At 33.0% G+C, this 22054-nt stretch overlaps 3 protein-coding genes across 4 annotated transcripts; 1 reads left to right on the forward strand and 2 right to left on the reverse strand.

The window, feature by feature from the left end:
* Positions 1 to 496: 496 nt before the first annotated feature.
* Positions 497 to 3588, reverse strand: LOC105777028 (UDP-galactose/UDP-glucose transporter 7). 2 transcript variants are annotated; one of them, XM_052633055.1, is made up of 8 exons: positions 3417 to 3588; positions 3146 to 3330; positions 2869 to 2963; positions 2524 to 2769; positions 2017 to 2127; positions 1738 to 1896; positions 1054 to 1197; positions 497 to 920 (listed from the first exon to the last, which is right to left on the reverse strand). In XM_052633055.1, the coding sequence occupies exons 3-8, from the start codon at positions 2938 to 2940 to the stop codon at positions 756 to 758; spliced, it is 897 nt and encodes a 298-aa protein (XP_052489015.1). In that variant the 5' UTR covers positions 2941 to 2963; positions 3146 to 3330; positions 3417 to 3588; the 3' UTR covers positions 497 to 755. The 2 variants fall into 2 exon arrangements, with proteins under 2 accessions (XP_052489015.1, XP_012455562.1); XM_012600108.2 differs by having other exon boundaries at positions 2869 to 2974.
* A 4304-nt stretch (positions 3589 to 7892) lies between these two features.
* Positions 7893 to 9174, forward strand: LOC105776964 (B3 domain-containing protein REM5). The gene is made up of 5 exons (XM_012599990.2): positions 7893 to 8027; positions 8104 to 8392; positions 8487 to 8581; positions 8665 to 8899; positions 8984 to 9174. Exons 1-5 carry the CDS (start codon positions 7959 to 7961, stop codon positions 9067 to 9069), a joined length of 774 nt encoding a protein of 257 aa, XP_012455444.1. The 5' UTR covers positions 7893 to 7958; the 3' UTR covers positions 9070 to 9174.
* A 13-nt stretch (positions 9175 to 9187) lies between these two features.
* On the reverse strand, positions 9188 to 15271 carry LOC105776892 (ubiquitin carboxyl-terminal hydrolase 19). The gene is made up of 11 exons (XM_012599876.2): positions 14818 to 15271; positions 14068 to 14218; positions 13876 to 13964; positions 13642 to 13727; positions 13401 to 13563; positions 13171 to 13294; positions 11871 to 12028; positions 11629 to 11713; positions 10757 to 10969; positions 10462 to 10523; positions 9188 to 10138 (listed from the first exon to the last, which is right to left on the reverse strand). The coding sequence occupies exons 1-11, from the start codon at positions 14913 to 14915 to the stop codon at positions 9640 to 9642; spliced, it is 1728 nt and encodes a 575-aa protein (XP_012455330.1). The 5' UTR covers positions 14916 to 15271; the 3' UTR covers positions 9188 to 9639.
* Positions 15272 to 22054: the final 6783 nt, after the last annotated feature.

A 22054-nucleotide genomic window follows, 5' to 3' on the forward strand; every position in this document is an offset into this window, starting at 1 on the left:
TCAACTTGATATATTTTTATGTATTAAAATAAAAAATTTCTCTTATTTACTTTTCTTTCAAAGATTTTTTTATCGAAAACATCCTAAAAGGTTTACAAAACTAACAATACAAAGTTGATATGGACAACTAGACCCTTTATAAATGGCTTCACTCAATATATTATTGAATTAATATATACGGAGATACTTAAACTTGATAACTTATACCTAATTGGTATTTATATTTTTTTGGATCTAATTGGCACCTAAACTTAAAAATCGTAAGTCAACTTAGTACTTTTATTAGCTACCTAATTAATATCGTTGTTAAAATATCTTGATGTGACACTAACGACCAATAACATGATGACATATAATGGCTTCACATTTTAACGCGAGACAAATTAAAAATATTTATAAAATTAGAATATTTATTTTTGGGATTGAAAATTTTAATTTATATTGACTAGTATTGGAGTGGATGCAAAGAAGATCAAAAAAATCGATTCCATGGACATTGCCTTAAACATTTAGAAGAATATATATTTTCTTTAGGTAAAAAGTTAGAGAAGTGAAATATATGATGATATCATCCCAGGCAATAATTATAAATACATATAGCATCATTAAAAATGTTCACTCTATACCCCTCTCTTGGGGCCTCCTTTACTTGCCCATACTTTCATAACCATCACCGACACATTGGAGTAACACTTGAAAATGAAAACAAAAAGAAACCAACGAGACAATATTAACCATGCAAAATTGAGTTTAATTTATCTTCGATGAGCCTCCAAATCCATCACCACTTTGGGTGCTTTAATCTTCTTTTGCTGATATTTGGCGTAAGAATACCACACCCCGCCTGCCGTGTTTATAACCAATCCGGTTACATTCAAACCATGAACTTGCACACCTCCCAGTAACACAAATCCAAGCGTCTAATAATGAAAAGAAAATATATATCAGGCATCACGTATGTATGTTTTGTGAAAATATTTATCAGTAGGACAAAATCCACACTTCCATCCTTTAAAAAGCTTTCCAAGCAGGTTATGGGGCAAACAGACTTACCGTGGATCCAACACCTTTGAGTACTCCAACAATGGTTGTGGTTAGAGCTGAGTTAACTATGGTACACAAAAACATGGTGTAGTTAAGAGCGATTCCCATCACCAATGAAAGTAGTAGGATGAACAAAAACGAGAAAGAATTGCTCTGCAAACATAGATATTAAATCAAGTTAGAAATCAAATCTATGAAATCCTAATAACATCCAAGAAACAATTTAAAAACTCAAGGAAGATTAAATATTTCAAATAGCAGGGAATCAACTACAGCCGAGATTTTATTTTATCTGGTTATATGGTACTGATTAAAGGAATTCGGTCCTACTTCCTCTTGCTTTAGATGGAAAACATCCCTATGTTAATGTTCCTAATGGACGCCTGAAGTAGTTCTTAATATAAACAGAAGTGAAAATGAAACGAAATCCAAGATGAGACATATTTGAGGGGAAAGGAGCTCTTAGGACCAAGGTTGTATAACAATTTATGCGCAATCTAAAATCTCATGCGCTTTCTTGATTGGTTAAGCGTCTTAACAGACTCTAATCTCATCTAAACTGCAGCTATCAACAAGGTTCTGAGGCCACATGTTATTGGAAAAAAACAGTTTCACTTAATCTTGTGACATTTGTTCAGGCCTAACACAATCACAAATGAATTACAATTGAAAGAAAATGTGCAAAGTCCTGACCTTTGCTAATAATAATGCCAAAGAATTTGGGAACTCTCCTGTCGCTATGATGAGAAAAAGCAAAAATGGAAGAGAAAGAAAACTGTTATAGAACATTATCTCTATTGAAGAAAGCCCTTCCTCTGCACCAGACTTTTCCACCAACACAAGGTACATGGTCTGCATTTTGGATTAAACTTCAACATGAGGAAGCTATGCAGGGCATTAATAATGAACCTCAACATGCAATGCAAGTTCATAACCAGCTATATCTATATGTATATATGTGCAAAAGGAAACCTGGAAAAACACAGAAGTTAGGGCCATGGTGTATCCCGGCAAGTCGAAAGAAAAATCTCCAATGGCAGCTACAATAACTCCCACAGCAGTCAAAACTACCGAAAGGGTCACCTGAAAATTGACACAAAGCACACAATGGATGAGAATTTTCAAGACCAAGTGCAAAATATTTTAAGCTTGTTACAAATAACAAAAACAGCCCCTATGAATTCATTGACAAGGAAAAAGATGATCACAAGGACATGTGTCTTTGACACCTTTACTTGAGCTCTGTTTTTATTAAGGGAAAGAGGACAGTTTGATGGTCTTAGATGCATACCATACAATGCAAACAGTTTAACTTTAAAATTGCACCAACATGATAAAGAGGAAGCCATTGACATTGACATTGACATAAACATCAATCAAACCCCTTAACAATCATTTCAAGCTACACAAGCTGTCAACAATCAAGTACCAGACATCAAAATTATACATAAAAAGACGTAAAGAAATGACTGTACAAACCTGAGTTGTAGGCTTTCCCTTTCCAGAAAAGAATCCAGCAATAAGAACAGCAAGTGGTGTGAGCCTCTTTATAGCAATATACATAGGAATATTAACGCCTTTCAAGCTTGCAAGAGCAAATGCCACATTTGCATTGTAAAATAAAGAAATAGGGAGAAGCCTTCTAGCTGTGGTAATATCAACCCCTTTTGCTCTTGTATAACCCATTTGCCGACCAAAGTGAATGAGCAAGGTAGTTGCCAATTGCTAAGACAATCAACTAACCAAGTAAGTTTGTTTACAATAAACTCAAAGATCCAATGCCCCATTTTGTTTCTTTAAAAGAGAAAACATAAAAAGAAATACCTGCAAAGTAAGAAGGGTCATGGAGTGCGCATATTGCATAATAATTGCTTTATTGATAAAAACCATAGCCATGGAAGCAATCCCATATGATAAAGCTGCAAACAAACTACATGGCAAATAAATCTTCAGCTTTACTGATTTAATAACAATGCTTTTTATTTCTTGTTTTTTTTTCCCTCTTAAAAGAAAAGAACAGTGTACTTCGTGGGTAAAGTAAATGATAGTCTGACATGCAAAATATCTAAGTGTCAGAACAATTACAAGACAAAATTATAACCTTAAAAAGGAACTGCCATCTGCAACAGTGCTGGTATCCATCATTGATAGAGATCGAAGATTGGATTGCCGCTTTTGCAAATCAAAGACAATTCGAATAGCAGTAAATCCAAATCCAATTACATCGTCGAGTTAACAGAATCCAGATTCCACCAATAAAAATATATAAGAACTACAAAGAGATTCCTGCAAATCGAACAACCAGAAAATGGGGTCTTCAGATCGGGAGAAAAGGAAGAATGAAAACCAACCATCATCGGAAAACAAATCACCTGATAGCAGAAATGGTTGAATTACATAGAGACCCAAGGTATCCTTTTTATGGAATGAAAATCTAGAAAATAAGAGAACTGTTGGATCGAGTGAAAAGGGGAGTTTGAAAGGTCGATGGAGAGGGTTAAGATTAAGAAGTCCAGTGGAAGGAACGTGAAGATGGAATATCCAATAATAATAATAATAATAATAATAATAATAATATTAATATTAATAAAGTAATATACAAGTAAAAAAATAAATAGACCGTAAAGAAAGGGGAAAAGGAAGGGAGATTTGGTATATAGAAAAACAGCTGGCGGTGAGATAGTGAGAAAGAGAATGGGATTGGGAATTGGAACAAAGACATCGCCATCAGTATCACTTGGGATGCTCCCTTCCTTGCTTGGTTTCATTGCAACACTAATGGAGCTTTGGCTGTTTCGTTGTTGCATCTACCATTTTCCAAGTAGAGTAATAATTATGTTTCGATGGCTCCATCTGCATCTCATCTACAATTCAGCTTCTATCACTTTTTTCTTTTTTTTGGTTATACATCTCACGTTTTGACATTCTTGAGCTACGCTAGTCTACCACCACAACACCATTAAAGACAGTAGATACCTTAGGTGATGTGAGCTTGCTCCCATCATGTGTATTATCAACTAACATTCGTCTTCAAGTTCCAAGGAGGCCAAGTTTTCGTCGGGCAATTTTGAGTATGCAACCGATTTCAATGAAGCCATTCATCATTGGGCCATTTTCAAGGGCTACGGATCCAATTCAAGCCACAATGAGATTGTCTACAAGTGGACCCATTTCAATTGGGTTGACTCCAAGTGGACCTATAATTGGGCCAAAATCAAGCTCAAAAGAACCTTTACAAACACTAAGTGGGCCACTCGCAAGTACAAAGGCTAAACGGCTTAAAGAGGCCATCCACGGGATGCCCCAAGAAGATTGGGTCGAATGTGAAAAGCCCAAGTCCAAAATTTAGATCCAACAAGATCAAGGAAAATGCAACATTCTAGAAGCAGCCCATCCAGATCCTAACATCAGCCTTCAAACTTTTTGATGTTGTAAAACTATATAACATATGGATTATGATGTAGAATTTCATTTTCCTCTAACATTTTCTTAATATAAGTTAATTATGTTTATGCAGAATATAATTCTCAAGTTATATTTTGATTTTAGTAAATTCATATAAGAACATTTTATTATTAAGAAATTTATGAAATTATATATCATTATTAAATTATATTTAATATTAATTATTTTAAATTGTATAAATTCATATAAGAAAATTTATTATCAATAATTTTATGAAATTATATATTATTATTAAATTATATGTAATAATAATTATTTTAAATTATACAAATTCATATAAGATAATTTATTAGTTATAATTATTTTAAATTTTATTAAATCATATATTTTAAATAAAATATATTTAATATTAATTATTTTAAATTATATTTTATAGTATCATATATTATGATTTCAGTAAATTCATATAAGAATATTAATTATTAAGAATTTTATTAAATTATATATTTTAATTATAATATATTTAATAATAATTATGTTAATTTATATTTTATAGTATCATATATTATGATTTGAGTAAATTCATATAAGAATATTGATTATTAAGAATTTTATTAAATTATATATTTAAATTATAATATATTTAATAATAATTATGTTAATTTATATTTTATAGTATCATATATTATGATTTGAGTAAATTCATATAAGAATATTGATTATTAAGAATTTTATTAAATTATATATTTAAATTATAATATATTTAATAATAATTATGTTTAAATATGATTAAATTATTTATTATTGATAATAATAATCTTATTAAAATTTAAATAACAATAACAATAATCATTTACCAAAACAAATTTATGCTAAGGGTATTCTAGTTATTTTAGTTTTTTCCATTATGCTATTACACCTCTATTCCATTCAATCAAACACAAGATTACTATTACGCCTCTATTCCATTACATTCAACCAAACAGTTGATTTGCTATTACACCTCTATTCCATTACGCCTCTATTCCTTACGCCTCTATTCCAATACAGCGAACCAAATATGCTCTTAGTTTTCAAGATTCAATCTCTTTACTTAATGCATTCATGAGTATTTTAATGTCTTTATGTTTGTTATGTTTTTTTATTTATTTATGTTTTAACATTTTATGGTTTAACAGCCTTTTAATATGTCTTAGGTACATCCCCATGATTGGTCACACAAGGAACATACACCAAAGATCGTTCAGCTTCCATTGATACATTGTATCATGAGAATCCATGCACCATCAACTCTTCACCTACCTTGGGTTCAATGTACTACCAACATACATGAAAGGCCACATATCTTCCTTTAAGATTCAATGCATGTTCAGCCAAGCCAAGGAACATACATGCACGCACGTCTAAAGGAGGATAAATGTGACTCTTCGTCAATTCATTGAACGGTAAAGTCATGTATCTCATTAATGGTCGAATTGCTCATTCCTATTCTTGTGGGATTTGATCCAAGTATAAATATTAGGCCTTAGGCTTATGTAAAAGACTAATGTACATTGATTAAATTAAGGGTTGTTGGGATAGGTGGTGCGTCTACCTGCAGTTAGTGTAAAAATAACGGTGGTGGTGAGATTAGATACTGTAATGATATTGTAGCGTGAGACAAAAAGTAAACACTACACCGCACCCCACCACCCATCCAAACCCACCCTAAAAGTTATATCTTTGGTACTTTTGAGAACTTTATCTGAACTTATCAAGAATTATTTCTCGTGGCGTTTACCCCCCTCCCCAGTCTTATCACTCACCTTTTACCTATCTTGAGTGTGGTGACTACCTTATAATTTCGGTTCTTATCTTCCTAGATAACGGGTCAGGGTCCTTATACCATTGGTTCGTAACTTGTTATAGAAATTGAGTTAAGGTCCTTGTACCTTTAGTTCGTTTCTTGATATAGTTATTGGGTTAAAGTCTTTTTTTTTTAATCTATTTTAGAAGATCAAGTAAACTATATATGCTCCAATAATTAGAATTCGAATCTCATTGTTCTTTTTGAGGTTCAACGTGATTAGAGGATCACATCATTCTGTTTAATTTCATTAATTCTTTCAACTTACCAAGTACACTAACTTTGCCTTTTTATGCATCCAGGTCATAGCACCTTAATCTAGATCTAAATATTAAAGAGTCAGATCTACTCCAAGATTAAGAGGACACAATGACATACAAACAACAAAAGAGATCAACTTCACTTTGCTAAATCACCATCTTAAAGCTCCATCTTCAATAACTCTTTTCACCACATACGGTATAAACCACCATCATAGTCTACTTAAAATATTTTCTGTAGGAATCTAGAGAAAAACTATGGCTCAATCAACCCAAAACATTCTAAAACTGCAAGAAAATGAGATCAAGTACGAGCAAAATAATCAACATTACTAGAATCAATATTATAATTAGTATGGATACCAGTATGGTTATGATCAGGAGCAATATATCTAGCAACAACTAAAGAGCAAAATATCAAGGTTATGCTACTTACAACTATTAGGGACCATTCGGTCAATGAGAATACTACTAACAACCTTAATTAGAGCAAGCACGTGGATATCATCAAAACTATACATAGAAAATAATACTCCCACTGCACAACCATACACTGAACTGCAACAGCAAATTAAGACTTTAGAAAAGTATAACTAACAAGAAGAAACCATATAACAAAGTACCCAGATCATTCTTAAATTAAGAATCGAACAAGGAGATCCAAAAATGTGGACATAGCATTGGGTCATGATTTAGTGACTATTGAATAGTTCAATGTCTTAAATGAAAACTTTTAAATAATTCAATGACAAAATTATAACTTTTTTAGTTAAATGACCAAAATGAAAACTTCACCCTAATTTAGTGACTAATGATGTAATTTATTGCCAATATTATTTTATTATAAATATGACATTCAATGTGGTTAAGTGCGTAGTAGAGGTGCTCATGGGCCGGGCTGCGCCAGGCCCAAAATTTTTTTGGGCCCGGCCCGAAATATGGGCTTAAAATTTTATCCATGCCCGGCCCGGGAAAAAATTCATAAGCCCGAGCCTAGCCCGGTTCATTTTTTTAATAAATACTAAAAAATTATTTTAAAAATAAAAAAATTTAAAAAATTATTTTAAAATATTTTAAAATAAAAAAAATAAAAAAAAGTATTTTAAAAATATTTTAAAATAAAAAAATAAAAAAAAGTATTTTAAAAATATTTTAAAATTAAAAATATTAAAAATATATTTATTATATTCGGGCCGGGCCCGAGCCAAAAAAGTGGTGCGGGCCTCATTTTTTGCCAAGCCCATATTTCGGGCCTATATTTTTACCCGGACCCTGGCGGGCCGTGCGTTGGTCTAAGATGTGCTGTTGAGCATCCCAAGTTTCAACACAATTCCTGAAATAAATGCAAGCTTCATCAGTTTCCCCAAGGAACTTGAACATCTCAACTCACTTTCAACGCAGCTATGTCCAATGCTTTATTTTCTCCCACTATTCCTCACTTCTTCCAACCCCTCTTACCAGGCTTCCACCTTGTAAGTATCTCTCTCTTCTCTCTGCATTCTGCTGTGTTGCTAAGTAGAGCTAAAGTAATGCATGCATTATTTGCAGTCAATCCCTCTTTCATTTTTCAAGGACTACTTAAAGGGTCAAATTAACTGTGAAAGTGCCGTCCTGAGAAGCTATGGAAGAACATGGTCAGTGAAGATTAGAGACCGGAGATTTGAAGATGGGTGGCAAGATTTTGCACGAGACCATGATTTACATGTGGGCGATTTCTTGGTGTTCAGATATGGAGGAAATATGGTTTTTGATGTTGTGGTGTTTGATACTAGTGCCTGTCAAAGACAATATCCACTATTAGCTACCCAAACCCAACAACCCGCAAAAGAGATTGGGAGTAAGCTCTTTCATTCTTTTTCCTTATATATGTCCATGTGTATATACATTGATACTGAGAAAGTATTGCTTAATAATATGATTTGATGGTTTAGAACAACATGAGAAACGGACAAGCACTTCGGTCACCCTTGAAAGCCCTCATTTTGTGTCAAATTTGACCCTTGAATCCATGAAAAGCTTCAGACTGGTTAGTATATATATTTGGTACAAAAAATACGCCTGTAAAATCAATTCAATAGGCATCACAGTTATGTTTCATATATCGTACAGAATATTCCAAGAAAATTTGCAAGGTCCAATGATCTGGACAGATCTTGTGAGACGGTTCTTGTTGATGAACAAGGTCGGTCATGGATGGCAAGTATACGGCTCAAAGATTCAGACGGTCAAGTCTATATTGGACGCGGTTGGAGAAACATTTGCATTGGAAATAGCCTCGGTTTAAAGGATTGTGTCAAACTTGAGCTCATTGGAAATGGAATTACGCCTATATTTAAACTTTATAGTATGTTAAAGAAATCTTGTTTATCAATATGAGATTTGTTTTTCTCCCAGTATTACTGATCAAACAACTCCTTTTGTTTTTCAGAGGTTGCAAGCGACTCAGATGCCAAAAAGTTGCCTAATTGTTCTGGTTCCAACGCTGTTGTTCAGGAGGATCAACCAGAATTTTAGAATGAATAGCAATTATGTGATAAACAGTGAATCCTAAGCAGACAGGCAAAGTAAAATGTTGTTTTGTCTTATATCTTGCACTGTGCCATGAAAGTGAAATTAACATGTTGCGCTGATGTGTTAATAAATAGCTTAAATATGTCGCAGAACTGAAATAATTCAAGCCCTGATCTTAGATTTATTGACAAAGGAATTCCTGTTATAATTCTAACCACATTCTTCGACTGTGTAACCCTAAAATGGTTAAGGGTCAAGTTTAAAAAAATAGAATCTATTTAGTATTTTCAATGATGGGATAATCCAAACAATAAATATATGAACAAAGTAATTACCCCATAAAATGCAGCCAATTACTGCAAGGGAAACTACCTTGCCATCGACAATTCGCATTTCAAAGCGGGTTTGAACTGGAGATGTCTCATCTTTCACAAACCATCCCCTTCAGTAGATGGACTAGATTTGGAACTGGCCATATCTACGTCTTGTGAATCTTTGATCACGTAACTAATTGATACTAGCGAATCTAGCTGACAGCTTGCTTTGCATCAATTGTCTTCGCGCTTTCGGCTTTTATATATCTTCGGAGTTGGTTGCATCAAATAGATCTTTGTCAGACCTGCAAATCTCCTTCATATCAGTAGAACATGGCAGAGTACTAATCCTATCCATATTCTCTGGATTTCCTGTCACAGCTATAGAATTAACCTTATCCATATCATCACCATTTATTTGGATAACTTCTGAATCAATCTGTAAACATGAGTTGTTTTCATAGAAGAAAACTTCCTCAGAAAGAGAGGAGTTGGACTTTAACCTAACCACATCACCATCCTGATGTTGAGCATCAGTATTCCTTCCTGTAGATGACTCAACTTTAAGTCCAGGAATTTCTGAATGCAAACTACCATTCAATGACAAGGACGGAGAAAGACTAGAAGTGATGGACTCATTTTCAGGTAGGCACTGAATTTGCTCCTTTGGACAATGTTCAACTAAAGCTTTCATTGATTTCTGTTCATCATTCCCCTGAGTTCCTGAAGTTTTAAGACATGAGGGGCGTACAGAAACCCTGCACAAATAGTATCCCTGTAAGGTCACTGACATAAAGCACTTGCAAAGATGATTACACATACAATAAAAGCAAAATTTTTTACAACCAAAATCCATGTATCCCTCCATTACCAATTTAAAAGGGGCCAGTGATGCAGGAGTATCTAAATCTTAAAATCTCAATGGCTGCAATTTTATCTCAACAGGTAAATTCAGATCAAACATTCAAGATTTAGGGGGTTCTAATTAATACATGCTGCAAAGTAAATAAAAGCTTTGAACAGAAGAATGGGAGAAAGAAAAATGGCTTTAAGTGCCAGAATTTACCAAGGAAAAAGGTACCTGCTATATAAAAGCATATATGCAACCTGAGAAAGGACCTCTGCCAATTCAACCCTCATAACCTGGAGAAAGTGGCAGATCACATCAAGTTCACAACAGAGAACTCAAGTAAACTTCTTTTTTTTTTTTTTCTGTCTACCACTTTGTAATGATGATTGAAGGCGAATGACACAGTGGTCTTGGCACAAAGAAAACTCCGCAGAGAGATTCTTTTAATAGGTACAAGACTCACAATCAGAAAAGGGAAATGGTGGTAAATGCACGTGTGTGCGTGTGAGAGAGAGAGAGGGAGTACCTTACAGTCATCAATTCTATACCAATTTCCATTGAAATCTTGGGTATAGCAGATGTAATGACCAAAAAAGGATGCATTTAACATATCCAAATGGACAACAACTGCATAAAGTTTGTATACATTGGTATCATCTCCATCTCCACTCATGTAAGAGGTAAGATCTAATGTCTCAGGAAAGCTAACTCTTTTGTTGAGTTTCCCAAACCGGCCACTCTGCAAAGATTTTCAATAGAAATTTCAGTCATAAAAAAGGGTAAACTACACCCGAAGTCACTAAACTATTAGTAAGTGTACATTTTGGTCAACTTTAAAAAGTTACAAAATGATCTCTAAACTATTCAAAAAATTTCATTTAAGTTACTAGGTTGGTAAAGTCGATGTTGTATGGCCTTCTTTATTCGCACTGCCTGCACTAATCGAACGCTCTCATCTCCTTCTCTTCTACAATTAAGTTTTTTTTTTCATGAAACAACTTTAAACATCACGAATCTACGAACTAGAATTCAAACAACTTTTTTCTCCAATCTTTGACATTGACTGTTAGATCGACTTATATCTATGGTATGTTCTTCCACTTGTCAATGGGTACCAATCCATTGTATCGATAGTTGAATCATTACTTGAAGCTAGCTGGACTTTCTAAAAAAAAAAAACTTAACAGCCCAGTGACTTAAATAAAAACTTTTGAATAATTTAATGATCATTTTATAACTTTTAACATTGCGTGACCAAAATATAAATTTCCTAATAGTTTAGTGACTTTAGGTATAATTTACCCAAAAAAATCAATGATTCTATTAACCAGCAAACGAAAAGAAGACAGTAAGCATCAACAAAGCAAACAAATAACATATGCAAGATGTAGGTAAGACCTCAAATCTTTTTAAGGCAATTGTAAGAATGTTAGGAGCCCATAGTATAGTAAGCCGCTTCCATGCCTTGACATAGTCATTGCAACTGAAAATAATAAACACCATAAACAAACCAAATAGGTACACATCAATGTACAATAAAAGTATATAAAATGTAGCTTAAATTCCAGTCTCAATAATTTAAAACCATGCAAACTAAATTATACAGATCTTGAGAGCAAGTGAAGGGGAATGAATGATACCCATCACATTTGTACATATTTTCCCCATGAAGCCACTCTTTAACAGTGAATTGGTCAAGGCATTCCTCCAACGATGAAGCATCTCCATTAATTTCAACAGTTAAATCCATCATATTTTCACATTGATTTGAAATCTTATTGCAATTTGTACAAATCACCTGCAAGGTTATAACATGATGATAAAGCAATATAAATCAGGGTACAAACTTAAGCATTGAATAATACCAAGCAAGGTGATTTATATGAAGGATTATGGCAAAATCATCTGAAATATCCTTTAGGGTGTGCTTTGTTGGGTGGGAAAGTGGAAAGATGGGAGGAAGGAATGGAAAAGTGAAAAGAAAATAAATTTTGAGTGTGCTTCGTAGGGAAGGAAAGTGAGAGGAAAGAAAATTGAAGAGATGATCATTTTCCATCCAAATGCATAAAAACCAATATTTCCATTTTGAAATGATGAGAGGGGAGATGTGTATGTTACCTCAAAAATACGCACTTTTCAAATGTTTTATTTCTTTTCCTTTCCTTTTTCAACTCTGCCAAGCAATGGAGGTAAAAATAAAAATTACTTTTTCTTTCAATTTTTCCATCTCTCCTACCAAGCACACCTATGGAAAGAAAAAAAATATATTTTCCCTCATTCTATTTTTCTGCCCCTTCAATTTTCCATCTTTAGAAGAATGGAAAACATTATTTTTCTTTCCATAGGTGTCCTTGCCAGGAGAGATGAAAAAATGGATTCTATCCATTGCTTGGTAGAGTTGAAAACTGAAAGGAAAGATAATAAAACATTTAAAAAATGCATAATTTTGAACTAACATACGCATCTCTCATTTTCTCTCCTCTCATCTTTCCAATTTGGAAGAATTAGTTTTCATGCATTAGGATGGAAAATGGTCATCCATCCTATTTTCTATCCTCCCACTTTTCTACTCAACCAAGCATACTCCAATTTTATTTTCCTTTCACTTTTCCACTCCCACCTCCCATCCCTCCTCTTTTCCTCCCAACCAAAAACACCCTTAATGTTAAGATGTTCAGACTCTGAACAAACGCTGGCCCAGTTAAGGAGCAACACTCTTATTCACATTGAGTTTCCAATTCATATGGCTACTCTATTTTTTCTTCAGGAGGGGGGGAGATGGAGGAAACAGCCTAAATTAAGGAGCAAATTGAAAAAACACAATGTTGCAGAACATTGTTTGCTGAATCCAAAGTTACAGTATCTCTATCAATACCAAATAACCAAAGTTCAATAGCAAAAGGGTGAAAATCAATTATTCTAATCAATAGGTTACATCACCTGCGACTGTAGATGACCACCAAATATGTGCTGAATAAGGGTTGTCTCTTGAGAGCTACGATCAACTGCTTTTTCTCCACCAAATTCATCAAGGCAGACTGATTGCATTGTATCAATAGCAAACCTGAAAAAAAGGCAATGTTAATTACAAATAAATCTAGAAGTCAACAACTTCCTCTTGTTAATTTCAAGATGTTAAAAGAGAATGCAATCAAATATGAGATGCTAACCTCATGAATTCATGAGCATCCTCCTGTCTTCCATAACCAAGATTACCTCCAATATTAGGCAACCTTGAGAGAATATTAGTTGGTGAAAATGGATGAAGACTTTGGCTTGATCTTTCAATGTGAATTTGAAGTTCGCACAGAAAGCACCAATCATTACGTCTGCCTGGAAAGAAGAAATTACAATGAAGGTCAGGTGCTGTTCAACAACCTTGAGAGTAGCAGTTTTAGTTTCTAAATTTACACTCTTTCCGATGCCCTTTCTCCAATAAGTAAGCAACAAGAGGCCGAGTAGAAGCAAGGCATTGCAGAACAACATTGGCAAAGCAACTGTAGGCAAAGGACAAACACGGAAAAATAAATAAAGATTAGAATAAGAAACATAAACTTATCCCGTCTAATAAAAAGTTCTAACAAATAACAATAATAATAAACAAAAGCTTGAACAAAAAGAAATATAAGCATGGTAAATATGAACCTATTCCCACAATTTAAGAGTCCACGCGGAGGGAATCCTGGTTTCTCCCAGTTGAAAAGTTCTACAAACTCATTATATGGGAAAAGAACCTGCAAAAAGGAGAAAAAAAAAAGAGGAGAAGAAGAAGAAGAAGAAGAAAGAATGCGTTTTAAATTTACTTCTATTGGTTTTAAAATGGGTCAAAGGATTAACCTCTGTCGGCTTCTTGCTGATTGTAGAGGTTCCGCGGGCAGGAACCAAAGCAACTCCTGAAAATGATTTTGTGTTAGCAGTCTGTGCTGAATTTACTTTGCACTTTGTCTTATGCCCGTCTTTCCAGTGCACCTTCTGGCAAGTTAAGGAACTGAAAAAGAAAGTAAAAGTAATGAGATCAAACCATTCAAATGATGAATACATAAATTAAGAAATTAGTAAATCATCGTTCACTACCACGCTAATGGAGAATTCTAGTTTTATTATATTGGACAACAAATGCAAATTTTGAAGTCAAGGATCATTGAGATTAAGAGGCTTTTCGATAACTCATGCAAATAGGACTAGAAATATGGCATCTTTCCGTAGAATTGACTAATAGGTGATCAAAGTATCGACATTGAACTTTCAAGGCTTCTAATTTATACACACCATTAGTGTTGAATAAGTCCAGATTCTATAAGCAAAAAAATCCAGGAAACCCCAATATGGTAGCAAAAACAATTCTTTCTATATTCTGACCTATAAATAAGAAAATACCAAATGGTTATTTTATTTTAAGAAAAGAGAAGTAAATTAAAAAGCATAAAACTTGCAACTTAATAGAAGAAAAAAAACATTCCTAATTTAATTTTCGTTATCTCGAAAAGCAAAAGAAACTTCAGCTATAACAATAATGAAAAACAGCAGTAATCATCGCAAAAAAAAAAAACCCAAAATATTTGGGGGGGGGGGGGAAGCGTTATGTACCAATAACGAACAGATTTACACCGCGAGCACTTCTTGGAGGCGGGATTGGAACAAACGGCGCAAGTAGAGACGTCGTTGTCGATGGGGATGGAAGGCATTATTTGTTGACGATCGAAATTGGCGTCCACTCCGAAGTATTTCGAGGCCGTATTTTTTATCAGGTGAAGAGCCCCAAAGCCAATATAAAAAGCGTGAATAAATTGCAGGATATGCAAATTTATTTAAACACGTGCATCTGCACGGTTGCTAGTTTTTCTTCATCGAATTTTTTAATACCAACATAAACTTCATTACTGAATTGTAATTCTGTTATTGAATTTACTCTTACTCAACCCCAAAAGGGTTTAAGATGAATTTGAATAAAAAACTTTCCAAAATACAAAATTAGCAAAATCCAACTTTTATAAAAACAACAATATCAGCAGCGGGGTTAATTTCTATAGTGTGAGCTTTTCCTTTTCGTGTTATAATTAGCAAAGGAAGGTATCTTATGAAACAATGCCAAGACCCAGACGCTGAAACCCTCTTCGCTCTATTTAACTTATGCCTAGTTTCATGCCGTTTTTGAGGTCAAGGCAGTTAGCCCTTCACTTTCATAGGTATAGTTTCGGATCAGGTAAGTTTAAATAGTAAAAATTATTATTTATTTAGTTAATTAAATATTAAAATAATTATTAATATTTCATAATTAATAATTTTAAATAAATAATTTTATTTATTAATTAATTAACAGATTAAAATTATTCGACTAAAAAAATTTAAATCTGACCATATAATAAATAAACATTGAAGGGAAAAGAAAAACAAAATGACTTTGATTTATATGTTAGATCCGCTCATAACTCCAACCAGGAATCCCTTTGTGTGATTTTATACTTTTAGGAATAGAATATATAAATATCGTTGAATCTCTAAAAAAAGTTTAACTTAGCATTGGTTAAAGAAGAAATGCATATTAAAGAATAGTAACATGTTGGATATAAGTAATAATGTTTGGGATTGACAAATGTCTTATACTACAGAATTTAAAAGTTAATTAAGGAACAATTAGTAAAACGAGAGTTTTAGGGAGATTAATAAAACCGTAAGTTTTGAGGATCAATGAAATGGGGCATTTTGTTGGGAGTTAAGGGTTTAGTGATACGGTGCATTTCATTCGGCTGAGTAACAACCTTTGGTAACAACCTAACAATCCGTTGTAATTGCATTTTTGATTGGCTCTTAAAACCAATTGAAAAATTTATGCTTCTTGAAGTAATAACCCAGTTAAAATTCGGTTTCTTTTTCTCTTCTCTCTTTCCTCTCATTTCCCCTCCTTCCTATACATTTTTTGTTTTGTAACCATTGCTATAGAATTTAAAAGTTAGTTAAGAATCAATTAGTAGCAAGTTAGTAAAATGAAAAGTTTTAGAGAAATTAATGAAACAAGTGTTTTGTTAGGAGTCCTGACTAAGTAACAACCTAACAGTCCATCGTAATTGCCATTTCTGATTGGCTCTTAAAACCAATTGGAAAAGGTTATGATTCTTCAAGTAGCAAACCAGTCAAAATTCAATTTATTTTTCTCTCTTCTCTCTTTCCCCTTGTTTGCCCTTTTTCCTCTTGTACATTTTCTGTTCTAGCTCTCCTTATATAGGCAAGCCCACTTTGATCCAACGATTGCAAATGATCTCAATGGATGATCTAGATCAAATTCTATAACATTCCCGCCTCACCCTATTAAATGCTATATGATGGTGGATTATTTTAGAGCTCCCAAAACATTCTATTTGATTCTACTAAGATTCAGCCTCTGTCAGACTTCTAGAGTATGAAGCACTCTAACAACCTCATGGCTTAGTTGTCTTTTGTTTGCTCGGTTTCGGACCTAATGAGGCCTTGCTCACCCGCGTATTGTAACACAAGAAAGGTGTAAACCACAAGTCTAGTTTCTCAAGCTTGCTTGCTGGATTGAGCCAAGTGAGTAGCACTGAAAGGGTTTGAAAAATGCTTAAAATGACATACTAAAGGGTCCAATAAATAGGACCAAGCCAACAAGATCCAAAAAATATCCAAAAGGCTCAAATTAACCCTTCAATTGCTATAAGCTCTACAAGCCTAGAGCTATTGGGGTTGGACTTAGTACTAGGATAAAAAACCCTAATAGTATCAACAAGGAAAGGCTAAGGGAGCTTCACAATAACTCCAACGTACGAGTTTAACCCTAAATCTTGGTGGCACATGGTGAATGTCAACAAAATGGTGCTGGTGGTTGGCGAGGACTCATTAGCAAACTAAAAGCCAATGGTCATTGATAAGAGAGACAAATGAGAGCACTAGTAGTTCAATTAAAGGAAAATGATGAGAAAGTCAATGGTATGGATGAGCTCTTAGCCATTTGGGGTTATAGAGTTCGGTCTCCAGACATGGTTGATTTGACTCAAAAGTTGGAAATGTTGATTATGGAAACTGCTAAAGAAGGCAGGATTAAAAATGGTTTAAGGAATTTGGAGTTTCTAACTTGGTTAAGGATTTAGAGGGATTTTTTTAGTTTAAAGATTGACAATAACCATAAGTATTTAACAAATTCACCTCGACTTTAATTTTTCATTCACATTAGTGTTTGAAATGCCAAATTGCCAACTTGGCAGCAAAAATCAATAGAAGGTACCATCTTTCTATTTTTATAATGTAAGGGATCATTTCGCAAGTTTTTCAAATAAATGGACTGAAATGCAATATGAGTAAGATACTTTTTATCTCGATAGCCTTCCTTTGGATAAACAAATACTTGTGGAAAGATTTTTTTGATTTTTTTTTTGAGATTTTATACTACTCTTACGAACCCCAAAACTTTTTTGTTTTGTGTACTTAGTATAGTACCCTAAAGCCTCTTCCAACGATTGAAATTTCATTCCTATAAATGGTTGAAGAGACTCTTGATTCATATCTTTCTTTATCTTGTCTTCATCATGATTTTTATCATTCAAATCTTGAGAAACATAGTCTTGATTATTTCCATTAAAATTCGATTCATTACCTGGAAATGTAATCATCATAAACTTGTAACAACTTTTTTTTATCAATTAGTAAAATAAAACCTAAATTACACATCAAAATTTCATACTAAAGAAAACAAGCACATGATTTCATCGATCTTATTTTTACCCGCGGGATAATTGTGTTCTTGCTCAAAGTAGCAGGGCAAAATTTGGGAGTTGCGACCATGGCAATATATGAAAGTAATAACATCAAATCATTGTGCAAGACTAATTTTTTAAATTGTATATGGTTTGAGGCAAGACAACTGATTGCAAATAATTTTCTTATATTTCATCTAGTTTTAAATAATTTTATATTTCAGTCAAATGAATCAAATAAAATAACATATCTAATATTTTTTCCATAATCTTACATTCCCTAATTTTATTACCAAAATAATTTTACATTCCTTAAACCATATGCTCGTATAATTATCATTAATGCTTGGTAGATATTTTTCGATAGATTCTTTTTTGTGACTAAAGTATTTTTAATATCCTTTTTAGAATAAGATAATTTTCGTGGGGTTGAGGCTCTCTCTCCAACAATATCATTTTTAAAAGGGTAAATTATCAAAATAGTCACTTTTATTTGTCTTAGGTTACATTTTAGGCACTTATATTTGAAATGTTACGTTTTAGTCACTTACGTTATCGTGTTGTAATATTTTAGTCACTGAGCGTTAATTGTTATTAACGGTGTAATGGTAAGCTGACGTGACACATTAGATCATCATTTCAAATGAAATTTTTTTAGATTAAATTATACAATTAGTCTATATTTTTTTTTCGTTTTGAGTAATTTAATTTTTTCTTTTATATTTAAAAAAAATATTTTTTCCCATTTTCTTCTCCTTCTCCCTCTATTTTCTTCTATTCTCCATTTTTTTAACGTAATTTTTCTATATTTTCCATTTGTTAAAACTAGCCCTTATACTTTTTTTTGAACAATTTATTTTTTTATTTTCCTTTTCTTCTTTCCTTTTATTTTTCTCTCTTCTCATATTCTTCATTGCAGAAACATAATTTTTGCCCACCAAAGAAACTAAGTCTGTAACACCCCTTACCCGTATCTAATGTCGGAACAGGGTACGAGGCGTTACCGGACTTAAAATTTCTTGAACATATAAAACCGGGTCATAAAATTTCGTCAACATGTATCATACTATAATTGGACATCCGAATATCCAATTTTACATACACATTCTCATACACATCGTCATTCATGAAGTCATTTATAAACCACCTCCACAACATTCAATTATGCAATTACCACATACATGAATAATCACATCATAGGCGTATAACAACCATCAATATTGGCCATCTCCAAATAGCCTTAATCAAAAAGAACATTTATTAAATAAGGGCCAACATTTTAGGCCATAAGAAATATGACATATATGACAAAACGACCAAGCCTACTATACATGCCATAACCCAAAAATTAATGTATCTAGATATACCAACTGTTCCAATTGATAGTGTGAGCGAATCTCCAACATCCACCGATCCCCGAGCTAACTTGGCGATACTATAAGGCAAAGGAAAAGAGAGGGGAAATAAGCATAAATGCTTAGTAAGTTCATATGAAAATAATAAGAAATTAATAAACTTGTGTGGACAAATCCTTGAAATAATTTCTTAAGATAATATAATCATTTTATCACATGCTTACACCTTATTACTAATGTTCACATTAATTTGTCTACTTGAGTCACTGTCACTAAATTATTTATTTCTTGAAATACAGAGCTCCGAATGAAGAACCGTTAATTTTCTCTGAAACTAGACTCACATAATTTCTTACCATAAAAATTTCAGAATTTTTGGTCCAGCCAATTACTACAGTTTATTCATTAAAGATTCCCCTATTTCACTGCTCGATAGCTCTGACCCCCCATTCACTAAAAATTAATTATCTCTTTGCACAGAATTCAAAGCATGTAAATTACAAACCATAATTATTTTTGTACAGTTTTTAGTAATTTCCCAAATTTGGAATAGGGGATTTCAAATTTATTCTGTCCCTGTCTCACTAGAATTCAAATATCTCAAAATATATAACTCTTTTGCTTACTTTGTTTCCTTTATATGAAAATAGACTCATTCAGCTTTAATTTCATATCTCATACAACCTCTAATTCAATTCCCACCATTTTTGGTGATTTTTCAAAATCACGCAATTGTTTCTGCCCTAAACTGTTTTGTTGTTAAATTTACTCATTCTTAATTTCAATGTTTCATTTCATCGTGCCAAAGGGTTGATTAAAGATCGAACACATTGTTTGTAACATATATTTTCACTTAATTAGTTTTCTGATAAACACTTCGAAATAATCTCAGTTACACGGTGGATCAACACATAGCACCAACCTTATAGTCAATAGTACTCGGTGAAATCAGCACATAGCAACCACCTTTATACTTAATGGTACCAGGTGAATTCAGCACATAGCAATCACTTATATAACCATTGGTATCCGGTGAAATCAGCACATAACAATCACCTTTATACTCAATGGTACCGGGTGAATTCAGCACATAACAATCACTTATATAACCATTGGTATCCGGTGAAATCAACACATAGCAATCACCTTTATTTTCATTAATATCCGGTGCAATCAGCACATAGCATCCACCTATATTTCCAACGATATCCGATCCATTCCGAAGGTTCAACCATAAATTCTCACTTTTTTTAAACATTTTTCCAACTCTTCCATATTCAACCGTAATTCATAATTCACCTAAATTAATTATTCCATATTCAATCATATCTCATAAAAATGTTAAAACGTAAGTAAAAACAAGGAATTAATCACATACAAACTTACTCGTTTGCATCCTTATCAATAATGCATCATAATCTGAGCACATTATTTATGAGTCTCATATATATACCTGTGCCTAGTCATAATACTCACATATCCTACTCTTACTTATCTTGAGCATACTTCTTGAATTTCCCGTTGAACTACTTGTAATATTAGTGATGTTCGGGATATATCGTACACCTGGTAGGACGGCAATGGCATATGCCAGATATGGTCTTACATGAGATCACATATCGGTGCCGATGCCATGTCCCAAACATGGTCTTACACTGGCACACTCACTGTCATGGTCCAACCATGGTCTTTTTCGTCAATTCATCACAAGTTGTAGTACAAATGTATTTGACCCTGCATTTCTCACAATTGATCCTTCAATCTAATCTCGTACTTGCATAAAGTCATGATTAAATAACAAATATATATATAAAATAATACATCATCTCAATTCAAATTTAATAATTGATCACTATAGACTAACCATATGAACTTACTTCAACGCGAATCGATCATTTTGATTGATATTTCCCCGTACTTGGTCCAAATCTCGATTTCTTTGATCTAAAATGTCACATTTCACTTAATTATCACTCACATTACTCATTTTAATACAAAAATCATACTACGGAAAATTTATAATTTTTCCCCTAAACTTTCTCATAATTACAATTTTACCCCTAGGCTCGTAATATGATTTTTATTCAATTTCCATAACATTCAAGGTCAGCCGAACCTTTTTCTCTTCTAAAGCAACCTCAAATTCTTATTATTTCACACTTTTAGGAGCATTTACAACTTTTACTAATCAACCCGTTTTAACCATTTTCAACGAAAATCACTTAGCAAAAATCATTCTCCTAACCTCGTGCACCCTTATTCTACCATTAAACATCAAAATGCACAAATATCTAGCATGGGTCAATTTTTAAACTTCATTTTTCGTGCAATTAAATGGTAAAAATCGAAAGGTTAAGCTTCTAGGATCTCAAAAATACGAAAAACATTAAAAACGGGGCTCAAATGCACTTACAATTGAACTTTGAAAAGGCTTGAAACCCTAGCCATGCTTTTCAAAAATTTCGGCAGCATGGAGAAGAGAATGAGCAGATTTTTGGGTTTCAATTGTCTTTTATGCCTTAAAACACTCAAATGACAAAAATGCTCTTTTTACTAAACCTTCAATTTTTACCCTTTCATGATTAGTTTTGTCCATAACAAAATATGATGGTCTATTTTCCATTTAAAGACCTCTAATTTAAACCCCCCATTTAAAACAAGTACTTATGTTCTAGAACTCATATTTTGCAATTAATACAATTTAATCCCAATAATAAAATTGGGCACTTTATCGATAAAAAAAATTACTTAACAAAATTTGCA

This window comes from Gossypium raimondii, chromosome 7 (genome assembly GCF_025698545.1).
Source record: "Gossypium raimondii isolate GPD5lz chromosome 7, ASM2569854v1, whole genome shotgun sequence".
NCBI classification, from domain to species: Eukaryota; Viridiplantae; Streptophyta; class Magnoliopsida; order Malvales; family Malvaceae; genus Gossypium; species Gossypium raimondii.